The sequence below is a fragment of the Rhipicephalus microplus genome, chromosome 3 (genome assembly GCF_043290135.1).
Source record: "Rhipicephalus microplus isolate Deutch F79 chromosome 3, USDA_Rmic, whole genome shotgun sequence".
Lineage (NCBI taxonomy): Eukaryota > Metazoa > Arthropoda > Arachnida > Ixodida > Ixodidae > Rhipicephalus > Rhipicephalus microplus.
The window spans coordinates 195,344,254-195,371,161 of NC_134702.1; the positions used below are offsets into that span (position 1 = coordinate 195,344,254).

Consider the following 26,908-nt stretch of genomic DNA (forward strand, 5'->3'; position numbering starts at 1 on the left):
AGGCCATTAACTCCTCGCTCGCTGGTCGTATTTCTCAGGTGTCGCTGCTGACTCCATTGCCAGCGAGAGCAGCGTAACCCCCGGGGCACTGCTTTATGTCAGCCGGGTGAGTGGATTGCAAGTTCCCTCCACCGGCGCTAACGTCTGTTCAGCCGTTTCTCCTTTCTTTCGAACAGAGGGGTGCATACGCGATCAACTTGATGAGAGCCACTCACTTTTTCTGCGAATATATATTTTTTTCAGAAGTTAATATATAAGGGAGCTCTGTGCACTCTCAGGCGCGTTCATTCCACTGCGACAGCTGTTCAGAACACTTGTTCCAGGTTCCTTTGCGCCGGTCGCTGACATCATCATCATTGTGGATCCTGTTCGTGACGCGGCGACTTTCGGGTCATTATGAAGTAGTCCTGGGTGTTGTCGGTGTCGGGGTTGATGTCGTCATCGCTGTGTTCGGGTCGTGAGCGCTACTATCACCGTCATCGGCATAACCGTGACGTTAGTAGCAGACGGCGTCAGCGGTTTCAGTGGAGCAGTCTTTTAGGTGCTCGTGAGAATGGTACAACAGCGATGCCCAGGAGCACGAAAATCTGGAGAAGCTCAGACTGTCACCTAAAAAATATAAAGACACAGTAATAAACATATGAATAAAAAGAACATATGCGCAGAGCCTCCCTATTTTTTTACTCAATTTGACAAAATAGTGCAAGGCTGGCATAAAGTGTGCGGATAACAATTTTCTTTCATGTAGCAGTAATTACTAAGTGAACGAAATGATAATAGAACAAGAAATTATAATTGTAAAATACTGAGTGGGCAGAAGAAATATTGGAGCAAGGAATTGTAGTTGTAATCACCAAATTTTCTATCTACAATGCACGCAATTATTCCTAAAATGCGTAGGCGTTCTAGTTACTTTGAAAATTTTTGGTAGTAAACCATACGTCTTTCTTCAATTATATAGTATGCTCAAACTGACCTTTTGTTTTAAGTTCGATGCAACTTATCTAGCATGTGGTACAATTTAAGTAGAGATTTTCTTGTGCTGCAACTTTGAACTTCCTTACAATAAAATTATTCGTACATATACTTTCGAGGTCAAAGTAACATATAATTTGTGTGTTTTGTAACCATTCTTTACGGCAGCTATTCAATTGTTCCGGACAAATTAGTGATCTCATAAAGAGTATCTACTTCAAAGAAATTGTCAACATGACATTACAGTAAGAGTTTTCATTGCCTCACTGCATGACAAAGATCTGACATTTAATAACAAGAATAAAATCGAGCAAATACTATACCTGATCACTTGGGCACCTTACCATTATTTATTAACATAGTTGCTTGGAACGCTGTCATACTGTAAGAGTATTATAACGAATTTATCAAATGCAGTACGTTACTTCATTGACCACAATGTAAAATATTGGAAAGAGCAATGATTACGAAGTGTTTGACCACCTAAACCTTGTGACGTTTGCACTACAAGCTCACTGCTTTCGCCATGAGGATGTCGAAATTTTACGAAAAGTGACAGGTGAATCCAAGTACAAAGTTTCCTAAAACGACCTAGGTAACTTGACGCTGCGATCATTCAGCCAACGTGAGAATGGTGGGTAGTACGCAAGTTTGCCTACCTTTCGTGCTTACGTGTTTCAAACGCATAAGTTGCTTTGTTTATTGTTCAGGCTGTGCTTTCGTTTCGATTGAAAGAATGGATCATTGCGGATTTCGTGATCCAATGAAAATTTGTGAACCTCGAAGGTTAAAGAGAGGAGAGGCATTTGCTTAACATTGCCTGATTTTCATCTTGCGACAACGGGCGACAAGCCACGTGAAGGCGAATGGAGCCGTATGAACGAATATTCGACAAATATGTGAACTACCCGTCATTCTCATACTGGCTGAAGTGCCATGCGTTGAAGTTCACCAAGTGTTTGCCAACGGAATAAAACGGGAAGAGTTGTTGGCACGGTGGCTACAGCCATTTGCTTTAACTTTAGGTATACAGTGAATTTTTCATCTCGATAGAGGTCAGAATAATAATATACGCTTTATTTAGCAATGAGAAGCAAGCTTCAGAAATTGTAACTTAGTTCTTGCGCGGAAGAGGCTAGTATGCGTTACAGCACAGTTTTTTTTTTCTTTCTTGCACACTTGCGCCCGTATTGGCCACTATTCAAATCCATTGGAAACTTTCCGGAACAATTGATCGGCTGCAAGTCACCCAGAATTTCAAACGCCAAGATTAGTAATTATAAACGAGGTCTCAAGAGATGCAGGGGACGCAGGGAAGTGGCCACACAAGTTATTTTCATTTTCTGGATGCTTGCATCATTGACAAATGTTGCGCAAGTAACGCCGAAGCTATAAATGAGATTTCGGTAATTTATTAGTATGTTGCATATCTCAGGTATGATAAAAGGAATTTGTTTACAAAGCAAGCAGCGGTAATTGTAGTTACTTCAATTTTCATTGTATGGTGCGTAGGGTTTGACGAAATGTATCCGCGTTGTAGTTTCCACCTTTCGTACATTAAACCGCAATATACTTACTAAAACGATGTACTAAACGATGTATTAAAACAAGGCTACTGGAAACCTTTGTCTTCCTCACCCCTCACCTGATGCATTCTATATAGGAATGCAAATGAAATTTTAACTCGTGAAGAAAGACTTTCAGACCCCAAGTATGACAGTTTACATTAGCTGCACTTCGTTGGGACGAATAATGGACGTGTGTTAAAAAAACAGGCACTCGCATATGGAAAAAAAGCCCTCAAAACAAAACAGCCATAACACTAAAAAGAACAGCGAATGGCCTGTGGCGAGAAAGGTTTGCGGATGGGAGTTACGGTGCAGATCGCGTGGGTGTCAGTCCACATTACGACCGACTCGCATGCCATGCTCCACGACGTTCTGCTGTCTCGCTACCGTCTAAGCCCTAACATGGCACTCCTTGCCCTATTAGCAACCCATCTTTCCTGCCCGACGGGCACGAGTGAGCCGTATACAGGCCACTCGTTCACCGCCGAGCCAACGTCAATTTGTTCGCAATCAGGCGGCACTGGGCTCTGTCACCGCCGTTATATCCCTGATTGTATTCCGTGCACGTCACCGTTCACATTTGTCCTATCCAGCCCTCCGGCCATCCGCATGTATACACCAAAGCCGAAACTGAGAGAACGGGCTCATGCGGTGCTCATTGGAGTCATCGCAGGAACCAACAACGTGTGCGGACGTGCGAAGTGTGCTCTGTTGCGCACATATGTTCCCATCGTGAATGACTTCCCATCGTGAATGCGCACATATATGTTCCCATCGTGAATACGGTCCCCATCGTGAATGACTTTCAAGACGTTGCGTGTTTCGTGTACAAGACTGCGTCGTACAGGATGAATGTGGCACGTTGCTGGAAGAAAAATAAACAGTTTTATTTCTCACCGCTCTATGAAGCGTAGAATTGAACGACCTATTCGGTTCAAAAGACCAACTGTGCAGTGTGCGAGCATATGGCATACACATCACTCACCTTCACAGCGGCATGTTATCGAAATTCTGTGACGGGGTACTTCAGTACGGTAGTGCTCCAACATTTTTACAACAAAGCAATGAATGCTCTGTGTTTGAATGCAGAAACGAATCATTTCTGTTTTTCTTAGTTAAAATGCAACTCATTTTCACGTGAGCAAATAGGTAAATACGGGATTCAATGCGGAAGAATGGTGTAGTATGCATATGAATGTGCACATACTGTCATTGACTTGCTAAACGCATTTTAAATTTTTTTCCAGACTACGGGTTTTCTCTGCACAGCTAGAACAGTGAAACAAAAGTGGTTTTTCTTTCTTTACCATACTAGCTCTTGTATACCTAAATCTTTATGCGGTACAATTTCTCTTCCTTTTCAAAACTATTGGCCTAAGATTGTAAGCTGCGCTTTTAGCTCATTTGTCTATGAGGAAGTCAACTTTGACAATGAGCTTGGCCATTCACGAGAGGCAGTGCCGGTCATAGAGACGAGTCAGGACAACTTACGTCAAGGGTGCTCGGTCCACTCCTCTTATTGCAAAATGTTATTTATGCAGGCCGGGCCATAATAAAGATAATATCAAACCACAATGCTCCTACATCCTAGAAGGTAAAGGCACAGATGACTGTTATTTGGCACCGAACAGGTAGGAATAAAAACAACAGTGTTTAAAAACGATATATAAGTTCTGGAAGTCGGGGTTACTCTCGCACATTATTATATGAAGCCCTCTTGGGGACAGTTCTGACAAAGAGGTACACCTGTTTCTTTTCAGCTGGTTGCTTCTTTCACTAAATACGCTCCACAGTTCTGCTATATCGCTTTTATGTTGTTTTTCTTTTGGTGCGCAAACACTCGTGGCCACTGAAAGAGACTATACATCTCCAGCTGCGTTCTATCATTCCGTTCGGCGAACAGACAAGATCATTCTACCGTGACTCATACAGTCTACCGGGTTGGCTTTTTTTTTCCTTTACGACTATAGCACGGAAAACGTGATGGTGAGCGTAGTAGGTTAGCTTATTGAACAACAGAAAGAAATATAGAAGAATAGCAAGTGTAATAAATACGCGAAGAAAATATAGAACTAACAAAATATCATCATTCCGAGAAAGTAATTTTCTCGGCCGTAACGCGCGATCATTTATCATGATTGACCTACTGGGGCGTTGCGCAAAACCGAGAGAAACGCAAGAAAAGAGAAAAAGGAATACCGAAAGTTCAAGGAGGGTTATCAACTCCGAATATATTCCAGATCGCTGTCTGCATGCCGGTGTAAATTGCCCCAATGGGGTGGTGTTCCAGCCGCCGTAAATTACGTTTCACTGGCACAGCGAAAGCTCATTGGAACGAATGAATTCAAAAGTCGGGGCTTTACCGAGGCCATGGGGCCACGATGGTCGTTACCGCGCTTTAAGTAATCTATGTAGATTTATTTTTAGCGAAAGAACTGTATGGAAGCATTTGTTGAATATATATATATATATATATATATATATATATATATATATATATGTGTGTGTGTGTGTGTGTGTGTGTTCGAACTGTGTTTTTAGAGGCCAACAATTCTACGTTCACTGTCATGGACTTAGAAGTATCAGCATCTACTAGACCAGCCCATGATCTGGTAAGATTTTCGCGTGAGGCAGGGGGTGCACGTTTCATTTTCGCTAAGAACAGATCAAAGAGATAATTATTGTGTTATGTTGTGACGATTTTGTTTTTGGCTTCAGTTTATTTATTTATCTCTTCCTCGTGATCCATATACGGCGCAAAACGTCCTGTGGCGAAAATTTCCCGCAGCAAACCACCACCGTACAAGTGGTCAGTGAGAGCGCAGAGAGCCAAGTTATTAGTAGATTCTGCGAGCTGATGCGGTATTTTGGGCGTGATTGGGACACACGGGAATAATCAACACCTACCTTGGTCCTCGTTTCTTTAGTTAACTTCTTCGATATCCCGAACGTTGTGGACACGTTCATCGTGACGTACTGGTCTTAATAAAGAGTGCAGTAATAATTGTTAGTGTCTAACATCCAATACATTTTCGTGCTCATTCTTTCCAAAGTTAATAAGAGAGTGTAACAGCTTAACTAACGACTTAGTTAATATAACAATAAATGATCTATTTTTTTCTATGCTGTCAAAGTGTTCTTCGAATATGTATGTTCTGTGTGTATGAAAATGTATCATGTGATCTATCATTATGTTCTGACAAATGTGACGGTGGTTTTTAAATGCAAAGCATTGCATAGTGAACTTCGGCGACTTTGAGCGTATCTATCTATCTATCTATCTATCTATCTATCTATCTATCTATCTATCTATCTATCTATCTATCTATCTATCTATCTATCTATCAATCTATCTATCTATCTATCTATCTATCTATCTATCTATCTGTCTGTCTATCTATCTATTTATCAATCTGTCTATCTATCTATGTAGCTATCTATCTATCTATCTATCTATCTATCTATCTATCTATCTATCTATCTATCTATTTAGCCGCTTACATTTGGGTGCTCTCGTGGTCACCGCCTTAACTTGGCGTGAACCGAAATTTGCGTGGGAGAGTAAGATGGTTTGACGAATAAGACGCCCTGCTCAAGTCCTCAATAAAGTCACAATCTCGTCACGCACGTCATCAAACACGCCCCGCCAGACAGTGACACATACCCACGGGTGGGTATGTGCCACTCGTATGTGGGTATGTGCCAGAGATGATTGACACTTAGTATCTACCCAGGAACGACGAGAACACACATGGGCAATCTCAACGTGCGAGCGTTAAGAAATGCTCGAAATCAGTAGCGTCGACTCCACAAATGCAAAGAATAAATGTCAGGGTCCCAGCTGGAATAGAACCCAAGCATTCTGCGTGGCAATGAAGCATTTCACCAACAGAGCTACGCCAGTTTTCGGAACTACTTTTCGAATAGGCGTTGACGTTCGTGAAACGTCAATGGTGGTTGCAGTGCTGCCTACCCAATTTTATAAACATTAGACATGAGCTACTTTTATATACCCGTTACGTTGGGTTAACGTGAGTTGTGGTCAGTTTCCATGCGCTGAAGTTGATTTATGTGGCAGTGTCCAGAGCCAGAATCCTCGCGAGCATCAGCGCTTCATATCATCTCTGGTGTTGCTAATACGTATGTTCCAGTTGGCATCGTTGCACAAGTGCAAATAACTGACTATATAAACATCTGCAACTCTTCAACATTCGTCTGTGCGTGCAACGTTTGCACATATATTTAGCGTCATTTCATGATGTGTCAGTCAATAAAAAAATTCAACATGGTCACCTTTCCTCCGCATGCTTCGCATAACGTCAATTCCCAGGTGTTTGGGAGCTGTCGAATTTGTATACGCATGTTTATGTATTTTGTTGTGAATTCTTTTGTACTGATTGTTTTTGTTCCCCCCTGCCCCCACGTAATGCCGATATGGCGATATAGGTAATTGTAAACAAATCAATCAATCAAACCATAATACATACACAAACATAACATTTTGACTATCTGAGGTTGTTTAATGTGCACGTAAGTTGAAGTTCACGGGCTGCAATCATTCTCGCTTCAAAACGCAGCCACAGCGGCCGTGATTCGTTACCACGACCTGCGGTTCAGCCGTCGTGCCACATGACCACCAGATTACCGTGGCGGGTCGTAAGGGTATGCCAGGTTGTCGTATTTAAAAGAAAGAAACTCTACTGAACACTTCCTAGGAAGTGTGATGTTGAAAAAATGTGAGCAGCATCGTTTTTATTCAGAGCAACACTAACATACACTGATACAAGCTAATTACGCTAAGCCATGCTAACACGCACTGCAATATGCTGTCATTCACGAACACCTGAACGTTTTTGTATGAACTCTAACGCACTCTAAGAGCCTCTAGGAACATTCTTGGAGCATTCTAGAAGCCTCTAGAAGCATTATAGGAGCGTGAGTGGCTACATCTTTAGTAGCCACTCTAGCTCGCATAGGTCGCTGACCGATAACGGCGGGCACCATTCTTCAAAGTCGCCCAGAGAGGTTATCATGAGTGTAAGTGACGAAAGCAGTCAGCAGCTTCTTGAAGGTAACGGACTTGGACGAATAGTGTTATGAAAGCTGTGACGTGCGAATTTCAGTGTGCGTGCTCTCCCCTCTCTCTGTTTCCCCATCTTTCGAACTCCCTCATCCCTGTCCCTAGTGTAGGGTAGCATACTAGTCGTTCTAGACAGGTTGACATTCTTGCCTTTCCTCCCTCCATTTTTTGGAATGGAATGAAAAAACTTTATTTTCCCTCCTTTTTTTCTTCTGAAAATTTAGACGTGTGGAGACGCTTACCCATAAAGCGCCTTTCTAAACAGTTTTCAGGTGTGTGAACTCTACTTAGAGCTAAGATATTTAGGAACTACTACCAAATACACCTATCCAGGAACGTTCAGTGTAGTATGAGCAACCATGGGGGTTACATTGTTCAATCTAGACCCAGTACTATGATTTTTCTCAGGCCTTAAGTTATAGAAGCGACAACGCACCACTGCGAAAGCGGCCACAGCAAAAGAAAGACGCCGGTCTTTGTGCAAGTCACAAGATATGTTTGTGAAACAAAAGATTGTGTTTCTCTTGCGGTGGTCATCATTTTTATAATGTGCTGAATAACATACTCGTGACATAAGCACACAATTTCTTCAATACCTACGTGTCTATGAAGACGGATGCTCGAAAAAGTACAAATTAAACTGCAGATACTTTGCGAATCAGGAGGAACAGTTTCTCTGCACTTTCTATATACATAGTTTGTACGTCTGAGTGTGTGTTGATAAAGATTGAACAAAATTTGCTTTATTTATTTAGTCACTTTGGTGGTCTATAGAAAATTGCTCTTATGTATCGATCACGTGTTCGATAGGGCACATTCTTTGGCTTTTTTGTGTAATAAATGGCTCACATAAACCTCTAAACGCTTTCAAGCGTAATGCATTGCTTCAATCAGAGTGCTTTTTTTTTCAGTGAAAAAGGCCGAATAGATATGTTAGGTTTGCAAAGCTCACCACAAACGCTTGATCCGTGAATTGAGTAGATGATGCCACTAAATTCACAGCCTCCCGTACACGCACTCCTTTGGGAAAAACGATTGAGTGAAACTTCGGTGGCAGTGAGCAGGCCTGAAAATATTTTTCTAGGTGGCACTGCAAGAGTTAGCCTCCATTGTGAGAAATGTTGCGCATTTGGCGACTGCGAGTGGAAAATACTAAACAATTGATGGAGTTCTTTGTAGTCGTGTTGAATGCCGTATATCAGAGATTTTGTGGGTCCCCTTGAATTTGTCATTCTAACACGTTCCTGCTATTACAATTTACATTTAACTAAGCACTATGCAGTGTATATTTCGCTCACGTCTCCTTTAGATACTGAGAAGCCCATTCCCGCAAGGGACATGATGGAAATGTATAGATTATAGATCTCAAGCAGGAGTTGGATAAGCTACTAGATATAATATGGAAGAAAATTTGTTCATGAAATATACGAGGTCAAGCTGCATCATATCGAGGACTCCTAGCAACAACATAGAAATATGGGGCATTTAATTTATATTTTCGGTTGAATCTGCTACAAATATTCAGTGATTCTTACATCTTTGCGAGTCGTGTTCTCATTGTTTATCTATTTTGCATAAATAAACATTTCAAAAGCTACGTAGAAGTAAATGTAGGCTCTCTGTCTTCTGATATCGAAATCGGCTGCCTATATTTACCTGAACGAGAGAAATATGTTTCTATAACAATACTTTGTTTCATGTTATTATCCTTTCGTCCGTGTGTTTCCGTCTGGTAAACCCTCAAGGTGCTAAACTAGCCCACTAAGTCATTCTCGTAAGTTATAACAGGACTTGAAATTCTATGAAAAAAGTAGACAGATGGAAAGAAGTCAAATTGAAAAAGTTCACAAGAATTAACGTGATTCTTTATTAGCGTGTTTACGTGCGGCAGAGGTAGCTTGATCTACCAGTATTAATATTGCATGCGGTAAGCCTCACTAACTCGCTGAACTTTTAATCATCCATGGACGAAAGCCAGCGCTTTCGTGATCATCAAGTAACATAGACACACATTATGAAGCACACATTAGTGCAAAGAGAGAGAGCGATGTGGGAAAAGTATTACGAGGGATTCTGCACGCTAATCTCATTATTAGTCGTGCGCCTGAGCCTGTAGTGCATCTCCTAGGACCACAACGTTAATCATGTGTGCTGCCAGTGTGTTTCACGTGAGGCGTAGTTTGTCACTGAGCCCTAAAGAAATGACCACGATGTACTATAACAAATAATCAGGCATAGCATGAATGCTCTCTGAAAGAAATTGACTCGGGATGCGTCACTGAGCGCAACTACAGCCATGGTGCAAAGTGCTTCCTCGTGACATGACATGTTTTTTATTATTCATTCATTTTAGTGCTTGTTCCATAATGCGCACAATATGTAGCCTGTGTTAGTGGGTGATTAATGTGGCCGAGTAAATATTATTCAAGTAATCAGCAGCGGTTGCTTGTCTCGAAACGAATACTATTTGTTTGACCTCGGCATCTTACTTAGTGTATAAGACAATGTAAGAGAACATTTGACAATTGTCTTTTCCTCACGAAAAATGCAGTACAGTATGAAAAGAAGCTGATGTGCGGGCAGTATAAAGGTTCGCTACCAAAACCAACCAAGTCACTTATGTTTTTTGTGATATTTTGTTTTAATTTTTTTTTCTGAAATTGGTCCTCAAGCTTAATTGCCACCTTAATAACAACTGCAGCTCCATCGACTGCTGCATGAAGAAAAACTGCAGGCTTAAACTTCTCCGATCTCTTTCGAGTGACAAATGGTATGCACAAAAGGCCATTCAGTAAGGTTGGAGCTCCTACGTTTTTGCTACAAGGTACAAGCAAAAAATTGGTGTACCCTCAAGCTACGCCTTTAGAACTGTAATGCGATACGCTGTCCCTAGTGCATTCTCTGTAACGTGTAGCATGCTTTAAATCACAAGAAATTTTGCGCGTGAAATACTTTCGAACAAGCTATGCCCCCACTACGTGTGTCAAAAAAGATACGTGAAATTACATGTGTGCCTTCTGCGATGGGTGGCCGTTTTACACAACGAAAGCGTTTTGATAACCACATGTTCTGAAACCCTATGAAAATCTACGTTTGTACCGCGGCACAATACTGCGATGATACATGTTACGTATGAAGCCTGTATCAGGCTCTTGTGCTTGGAAAGCACGAAAGTTATTTTCATTGTATAATCAAGCAGATGAGGTTATTTATAGTTTACTTCCAAGCAGACACGTGCCACGTGGCATCTTTTTCAAACACCTGTTTGTCACGCAAAGGCCTTGGGTTTGATTTTCAGTCGTACCCGGAAATATTAATTTTTTTATTTTATTCAACCATATTTCTCAAATTTTTAGTCTCGGAGAAGATGATTTTATGCTCACAATCAAATACGCCCACACTGATACCGACACCAACTCTGAAACTTATGCGAAACAAGCTCTTCAAATTTCACGTCAATATTCTCGTCACCCTTGAAAACAGACCTAAAAGACTTGCTGAATAGCAGAAAATCAGAGAGCCGTTCAATCTCTTCATGCCTCGACAGCTTATATTGTCAGTATATGTTGATGATTCTCGTTGGCGTTTGGTTCAACTCATGAAATAGCTCCATGTTTAGATGAGGGAAGCTGAGCGCAGGCTGTCTTATTTCACATACTATAGGCGACGCGATAAGGTTGTGCTATGTGACGCCGGTATACGACAAGTTTCACCTTCAATTACAAAAAAAGAGGAAAAAGTCATCTTACACGTGATTAATTTGTGTAGAATGCACTCGGCCTCTATTTTTCAGTAAGTCTGCAGTGCCCGTGTTTCATTCCCACACCAACTAATGTTTTTTTTATTTACTTGCTTCTATTTAGATTTGTTGATCATGGAAAACGCTGACTTTTTGTTCACATCAAACGATGCCGACATGGGTGCTGACACCAGAATTTCTGCGAAACGAGCTCTCGGACGCTATGACGTTAAGAAATTCGTATCTGTCTATGCAGAAGCCAGTGTATACGAAAACCCTCCCACTGAAATTCGGAATAAGATGGCTGCACCCAGCCAAGGCATCAATACCAACCACATAAAAATGTGACAGAAAAGGTTGATTTTCGGGGTGACTTATGGGCCTATGATTCATCGTACAGCGTTGCAGCAACGTAATAACATCGGTTTATAATAATTCAACATCTATATCTTGACATCTGACAATCAAATTATTAAATTATGACAATCATTTCAATTACACAATCATGGCAACCATGTTTCATTTTAGTTATCCGTGACAGTGGGCTTCCATCAAGTTTCAGATAATGTAATCATCATCAGCCTGCTTTGTCGTCGTGGTATATTCAGCGAGTAATGCGGATCCGCCACTGGTTTCATGTGGTAGCCCGTCAACTTGACGAGTGTCCGGTTCCGTGTGGCTGGCTGCGATGTTCACTGATCACGGCTGCGGTGGTGGTACTTGGAATGCTCTTCGCGATTGCCGTGGTTGCCGGAAACAAGTACTCAGGCTTCGGGATCGTCCACGACGATAGTGACGGAGCAGCTGCATTGGTGAGTGCACTTGCACAGTTGAGGCCACGAAAATCTTGGTTTCGACACATTGTACCACGCACGTTGTCGTAGCTAACTGTAAGGTGCTACCCCTTCTCGTCCCTGCCGCGAACATCTCTGGTTTAACCCCAGACAGACAACTAATGCGTGTCGCGTGGCTCGCTCGGCTAAACGATACTGCACGTGGTCCATCTGCTTGTGTGTTTAGAGGCATATTTTTCAAGATACATGAGCATTATAAGAGGTTGTGCTTCACTCCGACAAAGAAATTACGAACGCCATGAGTCTTCGCATAAGTGCTTACTCCTCAGGAATTGGCTTAAGGCCTCCATTTTTACGAGTTAGTCCGGCAGAGAGCTGATCTGGCTGATTGGAAGCAAAGTGCACATTTAATCAGCACGGAAAGTGAAGTGATACACTCACGCATGAATAACGAAAGACAAGTAATGCCAGTGTTATGAATTGCCATTGATTGTTTTCATATAGATATGGAGAAAACTGGCGTGGGTTTTTCAAGTCCAACAAGAAAAGTAAAAAAAAACAACCAGGGTGACGCGAAAAAGAACGCTAGCTATCCCGGCATGCGTAAGTACCAGCTGCGTGATGTTTTAACGAATATGTTATTAAATTTGGCAACAGGTTATTTTTAGTGAAGTCAATTCAATACAGCCTTGTGATTTATATAGAATCCGAATGTCTGTGTCTATAAAGAGGGAAGGCAGGATATTCGTAATAAGCAACTGTCACGTTGAAAATGTTTGTGATGCTTTGGTGCTTCTGCTGTTTCTCTACGTGTCAATTAACTTCCGCTCCCATACTACGTGTCCTTATTTGCTTCATGACTGATCAATATTAGTCTCTGTCGTGGCTTTTTTGCATGAAGACGAATGCTTTATTAGTAAAATATTGCCAATTCGCACTAGTGCGCCAAGTTTGATGGAAGCGGGCAACTGGGTGTGATTACGTCTTTTTCTTTGCATTTTCCTTCCCCCTCTTTCTATTATCTTTCTTGCACCTGTTGCTTTCCGTTTGTTTATTTATTTTTTTATTTTGTCTGGTTTCCCTCTTCACAACTTAATTTCTGGTCCTTTCTTTTTTTTTCTCTCGGGTTTCTTCCCTTTTTTCGTTTCTCTTTTCTCCTCTTTTCCTTTCTGCCATGCTCCATTTTATTACCTATGTATTTTTCTGTGTCGTTTTCTTTCAATTTCTTTCTCTTCCTTTTTTCTCTATATTTGTCGTCTTGTCTTGTCCGTCCTTTTATGTCTTTTTAATTCCTCTCTATTTTTCTTTGTGTTTTCTTTTTTCGCCTGTTTACCGTTTTGTCTTCATTGTCATTATTTCTCTATTTTCTCGTTTTTCTCTTTCACAATTGCTCTATATCCGTTAGTTTTCTCATTCTTTATATATCTTATTAGATTTTTACGTTCATTTTCTTTTGACACGTGGATCTGCTGTACTCTGGTGTAGAAATTTCCTCAATTCTGTGAGGCATACCCTCTTCAGGAGTTTTATGGTGACACCACACAAACTATGGCAAGCTACGGCACCTCCGCTGTTCGTAAACTTAAGCAGCTTCAAAAGGACTGTCTAGCACTCGCGAAAAATATTTCTGATGGTGGCGCAAAAGACAAGGTCCTTCATCACATCGGTGGTAGCAAGCATGCTTTTGTCCTGTAAAAATGAATTTCGATTTGTACTCTATCTTTAAAATCGACAAAAAGGGACCGATAACGTCACCTCCAGTGATGTGGTCAATCTATCAGTAGGACAAGAAATCCTCTCAGGTTGACCAAGTTGCTTGAAACCAAATGCGCATAGGTTGAAATAGCTTTTTGCGCATTTGAGGTGGCTGTATAATGTGCCAAACACAAAGTTTTGCTACTTTTTCTCAAGCGCTCAAAGCGGCACCTGGTGGCACTGCCGGCAGTGGGTTCGCTTGCCTCAACGTGCCTGTTTCTACACTACACTGGAAATCGCGGATAAACGCGAGCACGGCGTCTGCCGGTGCAATTAGAACAACGAAAAATGTGTGCGAGCCTAAATGAACACTAATGTATTTGTTTTGATGGTAAATAAAATTTGAGGAAAGCCTGAAAAAGATGCACTAGGTTCCTGTTTCCATTGTCATCGCCTCCACTGACCGGTGTTGTGGGCGTTCATCCTACTGGAAGATGGAGACCGAACGCAGATTGAAAATTTTCGTTTTAAATATGTGTACAAATATTTTTTTTCTGAAGAACCGCTGCAAGGCGGGAAACTTTAGGTGGCACGCTTTTTATAGAAAACATAAAAGCAGTGAATGATGGAATACAGTTTCATTATTGTTAATCTTGTGAGTTACTAAATTCACAATGAATGTCTTAGGCAGCTCTTTCTGTCCTCTTACAAATGACTAGGCAACTATTATAGCAGCTTCGTTGGTATATTTATAATTGACGCTAATGAAATGGTTGCAGCATCCATGCAAAAAAACTATTTATTTATTATCACAGCGCTCATCTAGCTTCAATTTATGTCTATTTTAGGTTAAGTTAGCACTATTGCGCTACTTTGTCGGTCCTGGGGCATGGACTGGTAAATCCTGATACTTTTGTGGGATCTCCGAATGCGGATCACAGCAAAATTTCACCTTTTTTTTCTGTTGGCGCTTCGCACTGTCTTATATTTGACGCGATTATCGAAGTTGTGGTGCCCTCCAAGCGGCGGGTGGGTGTTAGCCCGCGCTTTCGAAACGTGGTCCGCAATCGTAAGTAATTGTTGCAATGAATTTCTTGTTCACTCTTATTTTTTATATGCCTTTTGATATCCCACTGGCCTATATAATGGTAGCTTAGGCAATGATATCCTAAATACTTTTTGATTTCATTGACCACTGTGTGACCAAAAGGCGTGCGGTAGTAGATAAAAGAGAAGCGGGGCGCCTGAAGTGCTGCGTACTGAAAAGGTGCTGTACACATCGATGCCTCAGATAAAATGAGGTTCCGCGCTGGCTCAGTGACTAGCGGCATGTCGCATCTTCCAAGTAACTCGGCAGAGATAAATCTTTTCGTGCAAGCTATCTGTGGAAGAACGCATGCATCGTACTTTATGCCAATAAATACTTCAGTCAACCATGCTCTTTAGAACCCCCTCATTTAGAAGGAGGGCGGTGCAGATAGTTACACTGTGTTCACCATGGCGTCAATCATTCTCTGATTGTTTATCTGCTATCAACCTTCATAAGAGTTTGCCCTGTACGCAAACACAGAAACAGAAAGCTTTCCACCATGTGGGAAGTAGATTGTAATAGAAAAAAAGCTTGTGCTATCTCCCATAGGCCACGCAAGAGCATGTTTTACTGCCATAGGGGAGGGATGAGTGTCTTAGAAATATCCACACGTGTGTTGAAGTTATTCCGAATCTTCGTACTATTGCCCACGTGCGGGCAGTGTGTGTGCTGTGTGCACTAATTTATAACCACCAACGGACTGTAAGGAAAGGTACACTGTCACTGTTTGGCCTCACTCAACAGTGATTTCTCGATTTCGTTTTTCACAAGTAATGCGACTACGGTAGAGGTTGCTGACGTCATAGCCTCTTAAATTGCAAGGTGCGACTGGATTCATTGTGGTATCAATTCAATCATTAGCTGACAAGGCCCAGAGCATTTTTGTTTAAATAGCATTTTCAATATATATAATCAATGTAATCTGCTAGACAGATCCGACGTAACAGTTATATTTAAGAACAGGCGTGTAGTCGTGCGTGCTTCCTTTCTGGCCAGGGCCATAGGCCAAATTTTGTTCTATAACTTCTCAGCGCATCAAGTTTACAACTTCTACAACTTCTCAGCGCATCAAGTTCTCTCAAACTTGGACGAGTCCCTCTGTTCCCATAAAATTTGTAACGAAAACCCGTACCATCATCAGCAGTCTTCATCAAGGTTATGACGTGTTCGAGAAGCAATGACACAACAATTTCGCACCTTGTTATTGCTAAGGAGTTAATGACCCTCTTACCATGGTTGGAAACCTCGTTTGCGCGAGTGTGTGACGGTTAGTCATTGAGATGCTTTTAGACCGCTCAGCCACAGTTTCAGTTTTGAAGTGTACTGAGTCATACAAAAGCTGTTCCGGTGGCTACTTAGGTAATGGTGGGCATTACGTAGATGTCAAGCTGGAGTGATGCGATTTCATATAAAACGAAGTTATCGTTTATTCTCACAAATAAATAAACAGCACAGAGCTGTGTGTTCGGTAAAATGTGTCAGCACTATAGCTATTTTAACATGGTTAGAAAAAGGATAACTCAATTTATGCAGTTTACGTTACAATATCACTGAACGTTCTCAAGAATGCATGAGAACTCGCCAATCAAGTCTGAAGATAATCGCCACACTCGAGAGTTTTTTTTATTATTAAGAAAAAGCCTTAGTTACGAAGCATGCTATCTTAAAAATTGATACGAAGAGAAGGTTTGTCGTAGCAGCCACAATAAGAACTGAGAAAATACTTTTGTAAATTCAAACAGGTGTATTTATAGAACCTCCAAAAAATTCTTCCTTAATACAATAACTATAAAGTTGCCAATCTAGAAGCGTTCAATTCGCCAAATTAAACATTTGTATACGTCTTCATAAGAAAGCCATCTTTCAGTATGTTCAACATGTTTTTTTACACAATACGATGTTTTTAGATACAAAGAACCCTGGTTGTTATATTAGGTCAGCCTGTCTCAACGTTAGTATCAATTCGTCTGACTGACTCAAAAAGAAGTGACGTCTGAATAGTACATGAGGTAATTTGAATCAATGTAAAATAATCTCTGAATAGATATCTGGGAGTGATTAATCTGCGAGAATAGATAAATTCTCGTTTTTACGGCTACGCGAGGCTCAGGGAGAAGACAAGAATTATATTTAGTAATGTTAATTTTATCTCAGCTTTAACACTCAACACTTTATTTAATAGCCCTGAAAAAGTAATCAGGGCAGGCATGGCTTCCTAGGGAGTCAGTGGCTTCACCTGGGACGAAACCAGGAGGTGGTGACTGTCGGCGACGACTTCCATGCCCTCGTTACATCCTTTGATTGAACAATTAGGACCGTTCGTTGAAGCGCTTTGTCCCACTTAGTCTGGATTTGCAGACTGGAGCCTATGTTGAATGAGTGTAGCCAGAGAATATGTCGAGAAGAGTAGCATTCGCGCCCACATGTTGAGCATGATTGCAGAACGCCAGGATCAGGACAAACAAATATTCCAGTGAGTTTGCTACGTAGGAGTTTTCAATAACCTAAGTGTGCCGACTAAAGCCTATTCAACTTGGATTAGGAGGAAGAAGGGCCCTCGAGCTAGTCTGTACTGCGAGGTATTCTCGTGAAGTCAGGATAATAGGTATTTAGGGGCACAATCCTGGAGACAAATCGTGTGATCTGTACTATAGCGGATGCGACGCTCATGCTACTAAGTTTCAACTTCAACTTCAGAAGCTATACACTTTCACTGTGAATTAACGACATTTGTAACTTTTCAGAGATTAAGAAACTTGAAGCCTTTGTAAAACCAAAAGAAAATACCAAAACTAACGAATACAAACTGTTGCATTCGAGCACCACATTGAGTGGTGCATTTTCCGAGTCTATACTAGAAGTGACACGAGTATTTTGACAACGCTGCTGAAGTCTAAAGCCCAACGGCGACCTTCTCTTCGATCTGTTAAATAATCAGACATCTTAGTATTGACGAATAGAAACTTTCAAGGAGATAATAAAGTGTTCTAATACAGGCCAGCTTTAGGCGCCCATGGCATCGGTCAATTTTCGTCCTGTTGTTGGCAACTTATCAAAAATAATGTGCACATTTCTAAGGTTAATAGGCCGAAAAAAACTGGGGGACCCTTAAGCTTCGCCTTTAAGAGTTGAACATGCTAGCGAAATCCTGCCCCAAGTGCGCCCTTCATCCACTAAGTGCATGCTTATTATGTTTTGTTAAACGCACAAGCACACAAACGCGCACGCGCGAAAGCGCGAGAGCTTGATGGCACCAAGGCACACGCACGCACGGGTGCGTGCGTGAACACAGCGTTATTGGTTTAATGCAAGGGTCGAATGGCCTCCAAGATATACGCCATGCGCTCGCCATCCTGGAGGTGAGGCCATAAAGAGTCTAACAATGACACACAGGCGGCAGCACAATATCTTGTGTTTGCTTGATCAACGCTTCTGGAAAGGCATGATGTGTTTTCTGCTAAATAAACATAGTTGTCCACTTTTAGAGCTGTTTGAAAGTTTCTGTGCGTATTTAGCAGTGATGAAGGCATGCACTATAGATGCACTATCCCGGCCTTTTTCGATGTAGTTTGGTGGCCTCCCAAATTCGCTTACAAATCGCCAAATGGGGTCGTTTTCGTCCTGACACCTGTCGAACAAAATGCGTTAAGGAGACTTCTTCTACTACATGGCATATATGTAGTGTTTTTCCCGAAGCAGCTGCAAGTAACAACGTGGCTTTGTGATAGATCACCTGCTTGCCATCAAGTTCGAGTCGGCCAGCTGGGCCACATACTCAGCCGCTCGTCGGGTGAGCTTGGCAATGGGAATTTTCAGTTTCCGATTGTGTTTTGGGGGGCACCATCTGCAGACGAGGCTGTGCCGCGCCTCAATGGGGTACGATGGAGGTTGTTGTACACCCCTGGCGTAGCCTCTGAAAGGTTAACTTGAGTTTCCGTCGAAGGAAGGTGAGTAACCGATTCTTGTGACCACGCGTGTTAACCTGTTTCGTGAATCGGGGCCATATTGGTGTAGTTTTTTCTAACTTTGTCCAGCCAAGTAGGCGGGCTTGCGCGTGAGTCTTGCCAGTAGTGTGGTTGTCATGGTTGTGTTGAGTATGCGAAGGTCGCTGCCGAGGGTTTCCTTGGTGTTGGCCCAGTTTGCGTGTCTAATGTTTTTGGTGAAGGTAACGTCCGGACACGTTTCCCGAGTCAGGGAATTACCCACTCGCCTTAGATATGCAGGGTCAGTATGAAGTGTGAGGCCCAGCGTGTACGCAGGTTCCGCTAGCTTGCGCCCACGCTTGTCATCATGCACGTACTCCCACAGTGTGCTGTGAGCGTTGAAATCGCCCATGACCACAAGGGGATCCCTGCTCACAGCCTTCAGACCACAACTGAAGAGTGTTTCGAAAGAAATATTTCTAAGTTTTGGAAAACAAGAGACGTTGAGTATGTGTAATGGTTCATCTCGTTTCTTGAGCGGAAGGAGGACAATCGCAAACTAATGGTCAGTATTAAGTTCCAAGCCCACTTGGTTGGCTGTATATTTTTGGTGCACGAATATACAGGAAGAGGGGTCCTAGTGGAACAAGGAATAATTTGAAAGGCTAGCGCCGCTCCCTGGCTCCTGGAATCCACCACTGCTTGAAGTGAAGCGAGATTCGATAAGAAAAGCCGGAGTTGAGCCCGCTTGGCGCGGGAACGGAATGCCCGGCCATTCCAATGAATAAATTGAATGAAGGTGGCCAAAATGTAACATGGAAAGCGTCTAACTTGAGGGTTGCCCGCCATGGTCATTCAAGTTAAAAAGCGGTTGTAGGGACGCAGCTGGGGAGTCAGCATTCACGGCAAGGGTGGCGTCCTCAATTCCTGTAAGCATGCAGCTGTCATCGTCATTTACATCATTTTCTATGGACCGACGTGAGGTTTTCGGATAGCGGCCAGACACGTCTTTAATCAGACCATCGGATCGTCGGACGCTACGCAACGACTGTGCCAAGTGCTCGGCGATGATTGTGGGGATCGTTTCGGACATTTTGGCAGTAGCAGAGGTCATGGCCCGGTAAATTTGATTTTCTAAGGCATTAAGACGGGCGTCCATGTAGGCCTCTAGACAAGCCTCGAGTACAGCTTCCACACTCAGTGCTGCCGCCGGGGCCACGGGCTCACTCTCCATAACCTCATTTGCGGGTGAAGAGGAATTGGTTAGCTCTTTCGATTTGGATTGTAGGAGCGCAATTTTATTTAGCAACATCTCAATTTTGCCCCCGAGAGCTGCTATGTTGGTTTGAACTGAATTTTTGGAGAACCAACACGTATTTGCTGACACCGTGTTCGGAATCTGGCCGGACCGGTCCGCACAGGGTTTTTTGCTTCAGTTAGACCGCGAAATTCTAAATCCCGTCGATTACCTCCTTTATGAAAAGGCAGTACTCGCCCTCGACTTGAAAGGAGCTGTCGACAACGTCACAAATGACATCATTCTGACGCATCTTTCCAAAACAAACTTTGGACACAACAAGTTTCGATATATCAGAAAATTCCTCTCTGACCGACTGCCGTACGTCCGAATAAAAAATGAAGAACACGGCTCCTACAAATTAGGAACGAGAGGTACATCAGAGGGCGTGGCCATCTCGCCCCTACTGTTTAATCTGGCTATGATGAACCTACCGGATCAGCTGAAAAATTTTTAAGGCATACAAGACGCACTATATGCTGAAAACATTACCATATTGGCTAAACATGGATCGGTAGGAGACATAGAAGCCAACCTGCAGCAAGCGGTGGAAATTGTAGATACCTACGCCCACCGCTGCGGGCTTCATTGCTCTCCGACCAAAGCAGAATTTGTGCACATTCGCTCCTCGCCAAAGTGCACTACCGAAATTGAACTGTCCTTGAAAAGTGGACCCATCCCAGGACATGCTGAAATCTGAATACTGGGTCTGTTTATTCACAAACATCGCCGAGTTTATACAACATTGACAAAACTGCGTAAGGTGGGGGACCAGCGGGGCCGGATGGTCCGCCGGTTTTCCAAAAAAGCGTGGGGGGTTACGTTGCGGAAACGCCTTGCGGCTGTCGCATGCATTCGTAACCAGTCGAGCACCTCTACTCGGCTTCTTACCTCTACCTGCGCAAGTTCAACGAGAACACTCTTGAATTGATTCTCAGGAAGATGTACAAGCATGCCCTCGATCTCCCTATAACCACGTCCAACCAGCGTTTTAAGGGCCTGGGGTTGGTAAACACTTTTGCAGAGCTCAGCGAAGAACACTTGACCAATCAGTTCACAACACATTTAAAGGCTCCGTTGGGTCACGACCTATTAGCTCGACAACAAATCCACCATCCAACAGAGACGGAGGAGCGTGTATGCATTCCAGAAGTCTGAAGATACGCCCTGTATGTGCACCCTCTACCAGCCAACGTGACACGTGGCAACCACAGTGGCAGACGCCTTGTGCGGGCAAGGCATTAGCTCACCACTATGGGAACAAACACGGCATATTTTACGTGGACGCCTCCAGCCCTCACCATGGGAACTGGTACACGGCTGCAGTCGTCCACCAAAATGTCGCGGTGATTGGCGTCACATTCAAAGCACAGGATATAACACATGCGTAGGAAGTCGCCATCGTACTAGCTGCCACCAACCTGGGCTCGCACGTCATCATTACAGACTCGAGAGGGGCCAGCCGAAATATTGAACGCAGGTATGTCCCACACCTGGTGTACCACTGCTTACAAAACAGCAATTACGTCGGGGCCCCCGCGTCCCGAAGAATCATATGGGCTCCAGATCACATGGGCCTCGAAGGCAATGAAATGGCTGACGCCACCGCCCGCGCGGTCACTCTCCGGGTAACGCCTTCAGATCCTTCCGAAATATCAATCCGGCTTTAACATTTTGAGAAATTACTGAATTCTACCGATTCGGCCATTCAATTTATCCTAAACCCTGTAAGGGACCTACAGAGGTGGAGGAGCGTTTACTCCTCCACCTTTACACCAGAACACTGCTGTGCCCGGCAGTTTTTATTATCTCGATCCTGGCTGTACAGAAAAAAACGGCAGCATATCCACGGAGTGAATGATGGATAGTGGGGCGAAGCATCCGTCCGTCCATTCGTTCTTGCTTCCGTCCATCCATGCGTGCGTCTGTGTGGCTGCCCGTGCGTCCATCCGCCCGTCCATGCGTGCGTCTGTTCGTGCGCCCGCACGTTCATCTGTGCGTCCGTCCCTGCTTTCGTTCATGCATCCGTTCCTGCATCCATCTATGTGTCCATCCGTCCGTACAGCCATCCGTGCGTCCGTCCAAGCATCTGTCTGTGTGTCCGTTCGTCACCTATTCAACCCTCCAAATACCACCATCTCGCATCTTTTCATCGTGTATTTCTCACATAAAAGCACCACCACCCAACGGATATTCCCGGGACTAAACAAGAGATGGCACACGCACACTTTCTTACGGCTTGCGTTTCGTGTCTGCTTCCCACCTTCAACCACCTCAAGTTCATGGTATATTTAGTTCACTGTATTCATGGCACTGTGGCCCAACACTCGCTAAACCTTTTTAAAACCAAAGAGGTTACGCCCAGCGAGTATAACGTAGCAGCCCTTTCTTGTCTTCTGTGCATTGTTGAACAATACAAAATTCGCAGCCTGCGCGTTAACCAGAAGCCGAATTTTTCTGTCTCTCATTTCATCTTAGCAGCTATTGACATGTACATTGAGCACTATCATTTATTGTTCAAAAACGCACAGAAGAAATCTCTCACCGGCACCACCTCGTAGGTCAAAGAGTTGTACTTGTTACACACTACTACAATGGCTACGAGGGACGAATGGGTGCCGCTAAAAGAGCTTCACCCCTAAAATGCCCACACTGTGCGGAGAAGTCGTCGGAAGTCTCCACCTGGTGTGGGCATGCCAGTCAATCCCTTGCCTCACCCTAAAACAAAACCCCACCCGGGAGAACTGGGAGGCGGCCCTGCTCGGCTGCTCCTACCTGGCAAGCCAGAAGGTCCTGGTCAACCGCTCCCGAGTCGCTTTGGATGTCAATGGGCTTCTGTAATGAGGTGCCCACCTAGTGTTTGTGAGAGGTGGCTCGCACCGGTCCACCACCCACATACTTCCTGCATATAGATATAATGTTTTTTTTCTCTTCGCGCAGGTGTTCAATCGGCACGTCGATCCACCCCTCAGCTACACCACAGTCAGCAGCGACGAGTGCACAACCGGCGTCTGCCAGTGGAACGCCAATTACCTGTTCCACAGACTACCCATGCATGGCGACCCCTGCGACGACTTCTACGAACACGTGTGTTCTGCTTTCAAGTGAGTGGTGGCGTGGTCGATTGGCAACAGGGAGCCCGTAAAATAAGCAAGGCTGGTAGCAGTCCTGATTAGAGAGAATGCAGGGAAATACTTTGGATGTAACGAATGGGGAAGAAGGAATGAGCCACATGGACGAGCGCAAGTCCATGTGCCTTGATATTGTCTTGTTTCATACCAAGACAATTTTTGGTATGTCTTGTTTGATATCAGCGCTAATAAAGTGTTGTTTTCATGCTGGTAACACCGTGTTTTTAGAGAAAGTTCATTATTTGTCGGAAACGGGACATCTGCCCTAACGAAGAGATAATGAAGGCTGATGAAGAGATAAAACACGATGAACAGTTGCGTGGTAATACTTCTAGAAAAAAAAATAACGCTTTTTCGAAGGTTACTGTGATTGCGTGAGAGCACACTGTTTCTCACAGACATAAAACGACTGTCGAAAATTACGGAGCTAAGGTGGTGCTTTCAGCGCATCCCAAGATAGGTAAAGTGTGTTCTAAGGTGAAAAAGATGTTCCAAACTAAAGAACAAACCAACAAAAAGAATACAGTACCGAACATCCGAGCAAGTACCAGTTGGAGTTTGCGTGACTAGTGCAATCGCGCAGTCACAAACTGGTTCTTTGCATAGTCAAGCGTCATTGAATTGACGTACGCTTACCTACACGTCATTCTTATGGCGTGTGGCCATGCGTGCGCGGAGCAGACCGGACGCTACTGCAACAGTAGACTAAGAGAACACTTCTTCATCTTGAAAGGTCGCCCTAGTACACATTTGGTCATGCATATAGAATATAGTTCCACATCTCAGCCAGGAGGCACTGGTATTTTCTTCATACTTAGGGACAAAACCACGAGCAAAATAGTACAAGCCGTTTCAATTATTCCACTAAAAGACAAGTACATAAGTCATCCTTCTGTTGAAGCTCTCAAGGTCATAATGCTCGCTGACGAACACGTGTTGCTACCACGTGTTCACACGTGTTGCAACCACGTGTGTTGCTACCACGTGGTACCACGTGTTGCTCTTCAGTGTAGCAACACTGAAGCTCTTCAGTGTAGCAACTAGCAACACAGCTCTTCAGTGTAGCAACACGTGACGAACACGTGTTGCTACCACGTGTGTTGCTACCACGAGTTGCTACCATGAGTTGCTACCACGTGTTCAACATAGTAACCTGTCATTTTAGTAAGCTGAAGCTTGAAATTGAACAATGGCTTCTTAAGAACGCGTGCAATTCGTGGGGTTTATTATGAATGAAAACCATAGCTTGGACTGCAACGTTAGTTCCATTGACAAAAATCAGAACGTATCCCATTTTTTTCCAGGAAACGTACCATGAGCCACCTGTTGCCATACCCACAGCTCAGCATACGGCAACTTGTCCTCGATTTAGACCTTTTCATGAGTAGATACTCAAAGATCAAGAGACGACACACGCTCGCTGACGAAAGCAACTTTCTCACACAAGCAATGTGGCTCCACGACAAGTGTAAATCAGCCCACCTTACAAAGAGATACGAAGATCAGCAGTCAGATTGGGCGGACATAATGGGCGCACTGCAGATCAGCGCTTGGCCGTACGTGTCATTCGAAGGCGACATAGTGAGAGTAGTTTCTGCTGGAGATCGTTTCTTGATGCTGCGATCATTATTTAGCTTGATTGTGCTTCGAAGTAACCGCAATAACTCTTCGTGCGATATCGTGCTCAAGGAGCCCGAGACATATCTAAAGCGTTATTTGCGCAGGAGCAAGAACAACCCAGTGCAGCGGTACGAAGATATAATTTTCGGTGCTATCACACACTACAGTAACCCTCTGACGGGTGCCCTTGTGAGCAGGCAAATTTCAAAACTCGAAATGAAACTAAGAAACTTGACTTACTTGGACAGCGTTCAGCCTCAAAAGATGCTTGAAGGTGTGACTTCCATCCATATGTTGCCCAAGAGTGATCGGTGGGATTGGCTGAAGTACATGTCGCTTCTCTTTCACACCGAACGAAATACTATGCGAATATCGCTTTCAATTGTAGAGGACCCCGTGTTTTTCAGTCAGTTTTTATCCATTTTCGACATTGAAAACTACCAAACTGCGATTGCGAATTACGTCGGCTTCAAAGCCATGGTTAGTCTCGCACCACTGATGCCGCCTGAATACTCGGAGCTTTATGAGCTGGGTCACGACTACGATATTCCCATGTTGGAACCGCAGCTTCTGGCATGCACGCTACTGTTGGAAAATATTTACCGATACGGTGTGGGCATCGCTGCTAAGTTGACCCTAAGTCAGGAGTTTGCCAACGTTTACCGGCGCCACCGAGATGCCCAGCTGCAAGAACTATTCAACGAGACGCGTGCAGTGATTCGACCCATGCTCGTAATCGGTCAGTCATGGTTTTCTAATAGCAATCTCGAACAGATTCTAAGAAAACTGGACAGTCTGTCCGTTGTTTTTGGCGCGCAGGACAATTTCGTGCAATACGAGAAGTACCGACAAACTCCTCCTATGCCACGGGGTCCGAATGACACTGTACTCGGCATAGCTTTCTCGATGTTTTCGCACGCGTCCAGCATATACTGGAGTGCCTGGAACAGCCGGGAAGTTGCTGAAAGGGCATACGACAACACGTACCACATGTCCGTGTTCAACTGGGGTTATGAGTACCAGCCAAGTAACAACCTCGTGTTTCTTCCAAACGCCATCGTAGCTTTTCTCACCACCGTTACAAACAAGATGCCTTTCGAAATGTACCCCATCGTTCTTGTTCACATTGTGAGGGGTGTGCTCACAGCTCTACTCCGAACCAATGCAGCTTTTATCGACAGCCACATTCTGCGTGGGGGTTCGTGGAGTGCCACGTCAGTCAACGCTACCCAGGATGTCCTTAAGTGCATTCAGCATCAGTACCGGGAAGCCACAGCAGCTGAGTTTGGTCGGGACCAACCTACCGAAGAAAGGTGGAGCATTGCACGCATCGAGGAAGCCTTCCTGAACCACGCAGTAATGGTGCCTCTGTACGAACTTTTCGAACGCGCGCTCGCTAGCCGCAACGCCACGGACATGTTCTATCAGCTGCCCTACTGGCACGTCACGATGAGGAGACTCTTCTTCTACAACTACGCGGTCACATTCTGTGATGACGGTGACAACGGTTCACGAAAAGCGCAGTACTTGCATGGCATGACGCCCAGCAAGTGGCGTGTCAACGTCCCCCTTACAAACTTTCCGCCCTTTCGGAAGGCATTTTCATGCGGTGCTTGGAAACACCCTCAGCAATATTGTAATGCATGGAGAAATCTCACTTCATAGGCAATTTCTCACAATGGCTCTTTGTCGACTGTGTGCAATTATAAAATTGATGACGTTCGTATTTTCTGTCGCTAAACATTGCTCAAATCAGTAAAGGCGCAAAGCTCAATTGTTATTCTGTTAAAAAAATAAAAATAAACTAGTTAGAGGATTGCTGCCGTTGTTCAAGCGCCCGTATTGATTGCGTTATTGAGTAGTGGGTCACATCACTCCCTTCAAATTTGCTTATCCGAAAATATGTTTCGCAAATCACTTGTTTATTGCACTATACTGTCACGGACATCACAAACACACCGGAGGCAGAAGCGGGTATATTTCCAATATTTACAAG

The 26,908-nt window shown here is 43.7% G+C and overlaps 1 protein-coding gene across 1 annotated transcript; it reads left to right on the forward strand.

The window, feature by feature from the left end:
- Window positions 1-22,804: 22,804 nt before the first annotated feature.
- On the forward strand, window positions 22,805-26,577 carry LOC142803091 (neprilysin-2-like). The gene is made up of 3 exons (XM_075888195.1): window positions 22,805-22,951; window positions 23,102-23,265; window positions 24,597-26,577. Exons 1-3 carry the CDS (start codon window positions 22,805-22,807, stop codon window positions 26,575-26,577), a joined length of 2,292 nt encoding a protein of 763 aa, XP_075744310.1.
- The last annotated feature ends 331 nt before the right edge of the window (window positions 26,578-26,908 follow it).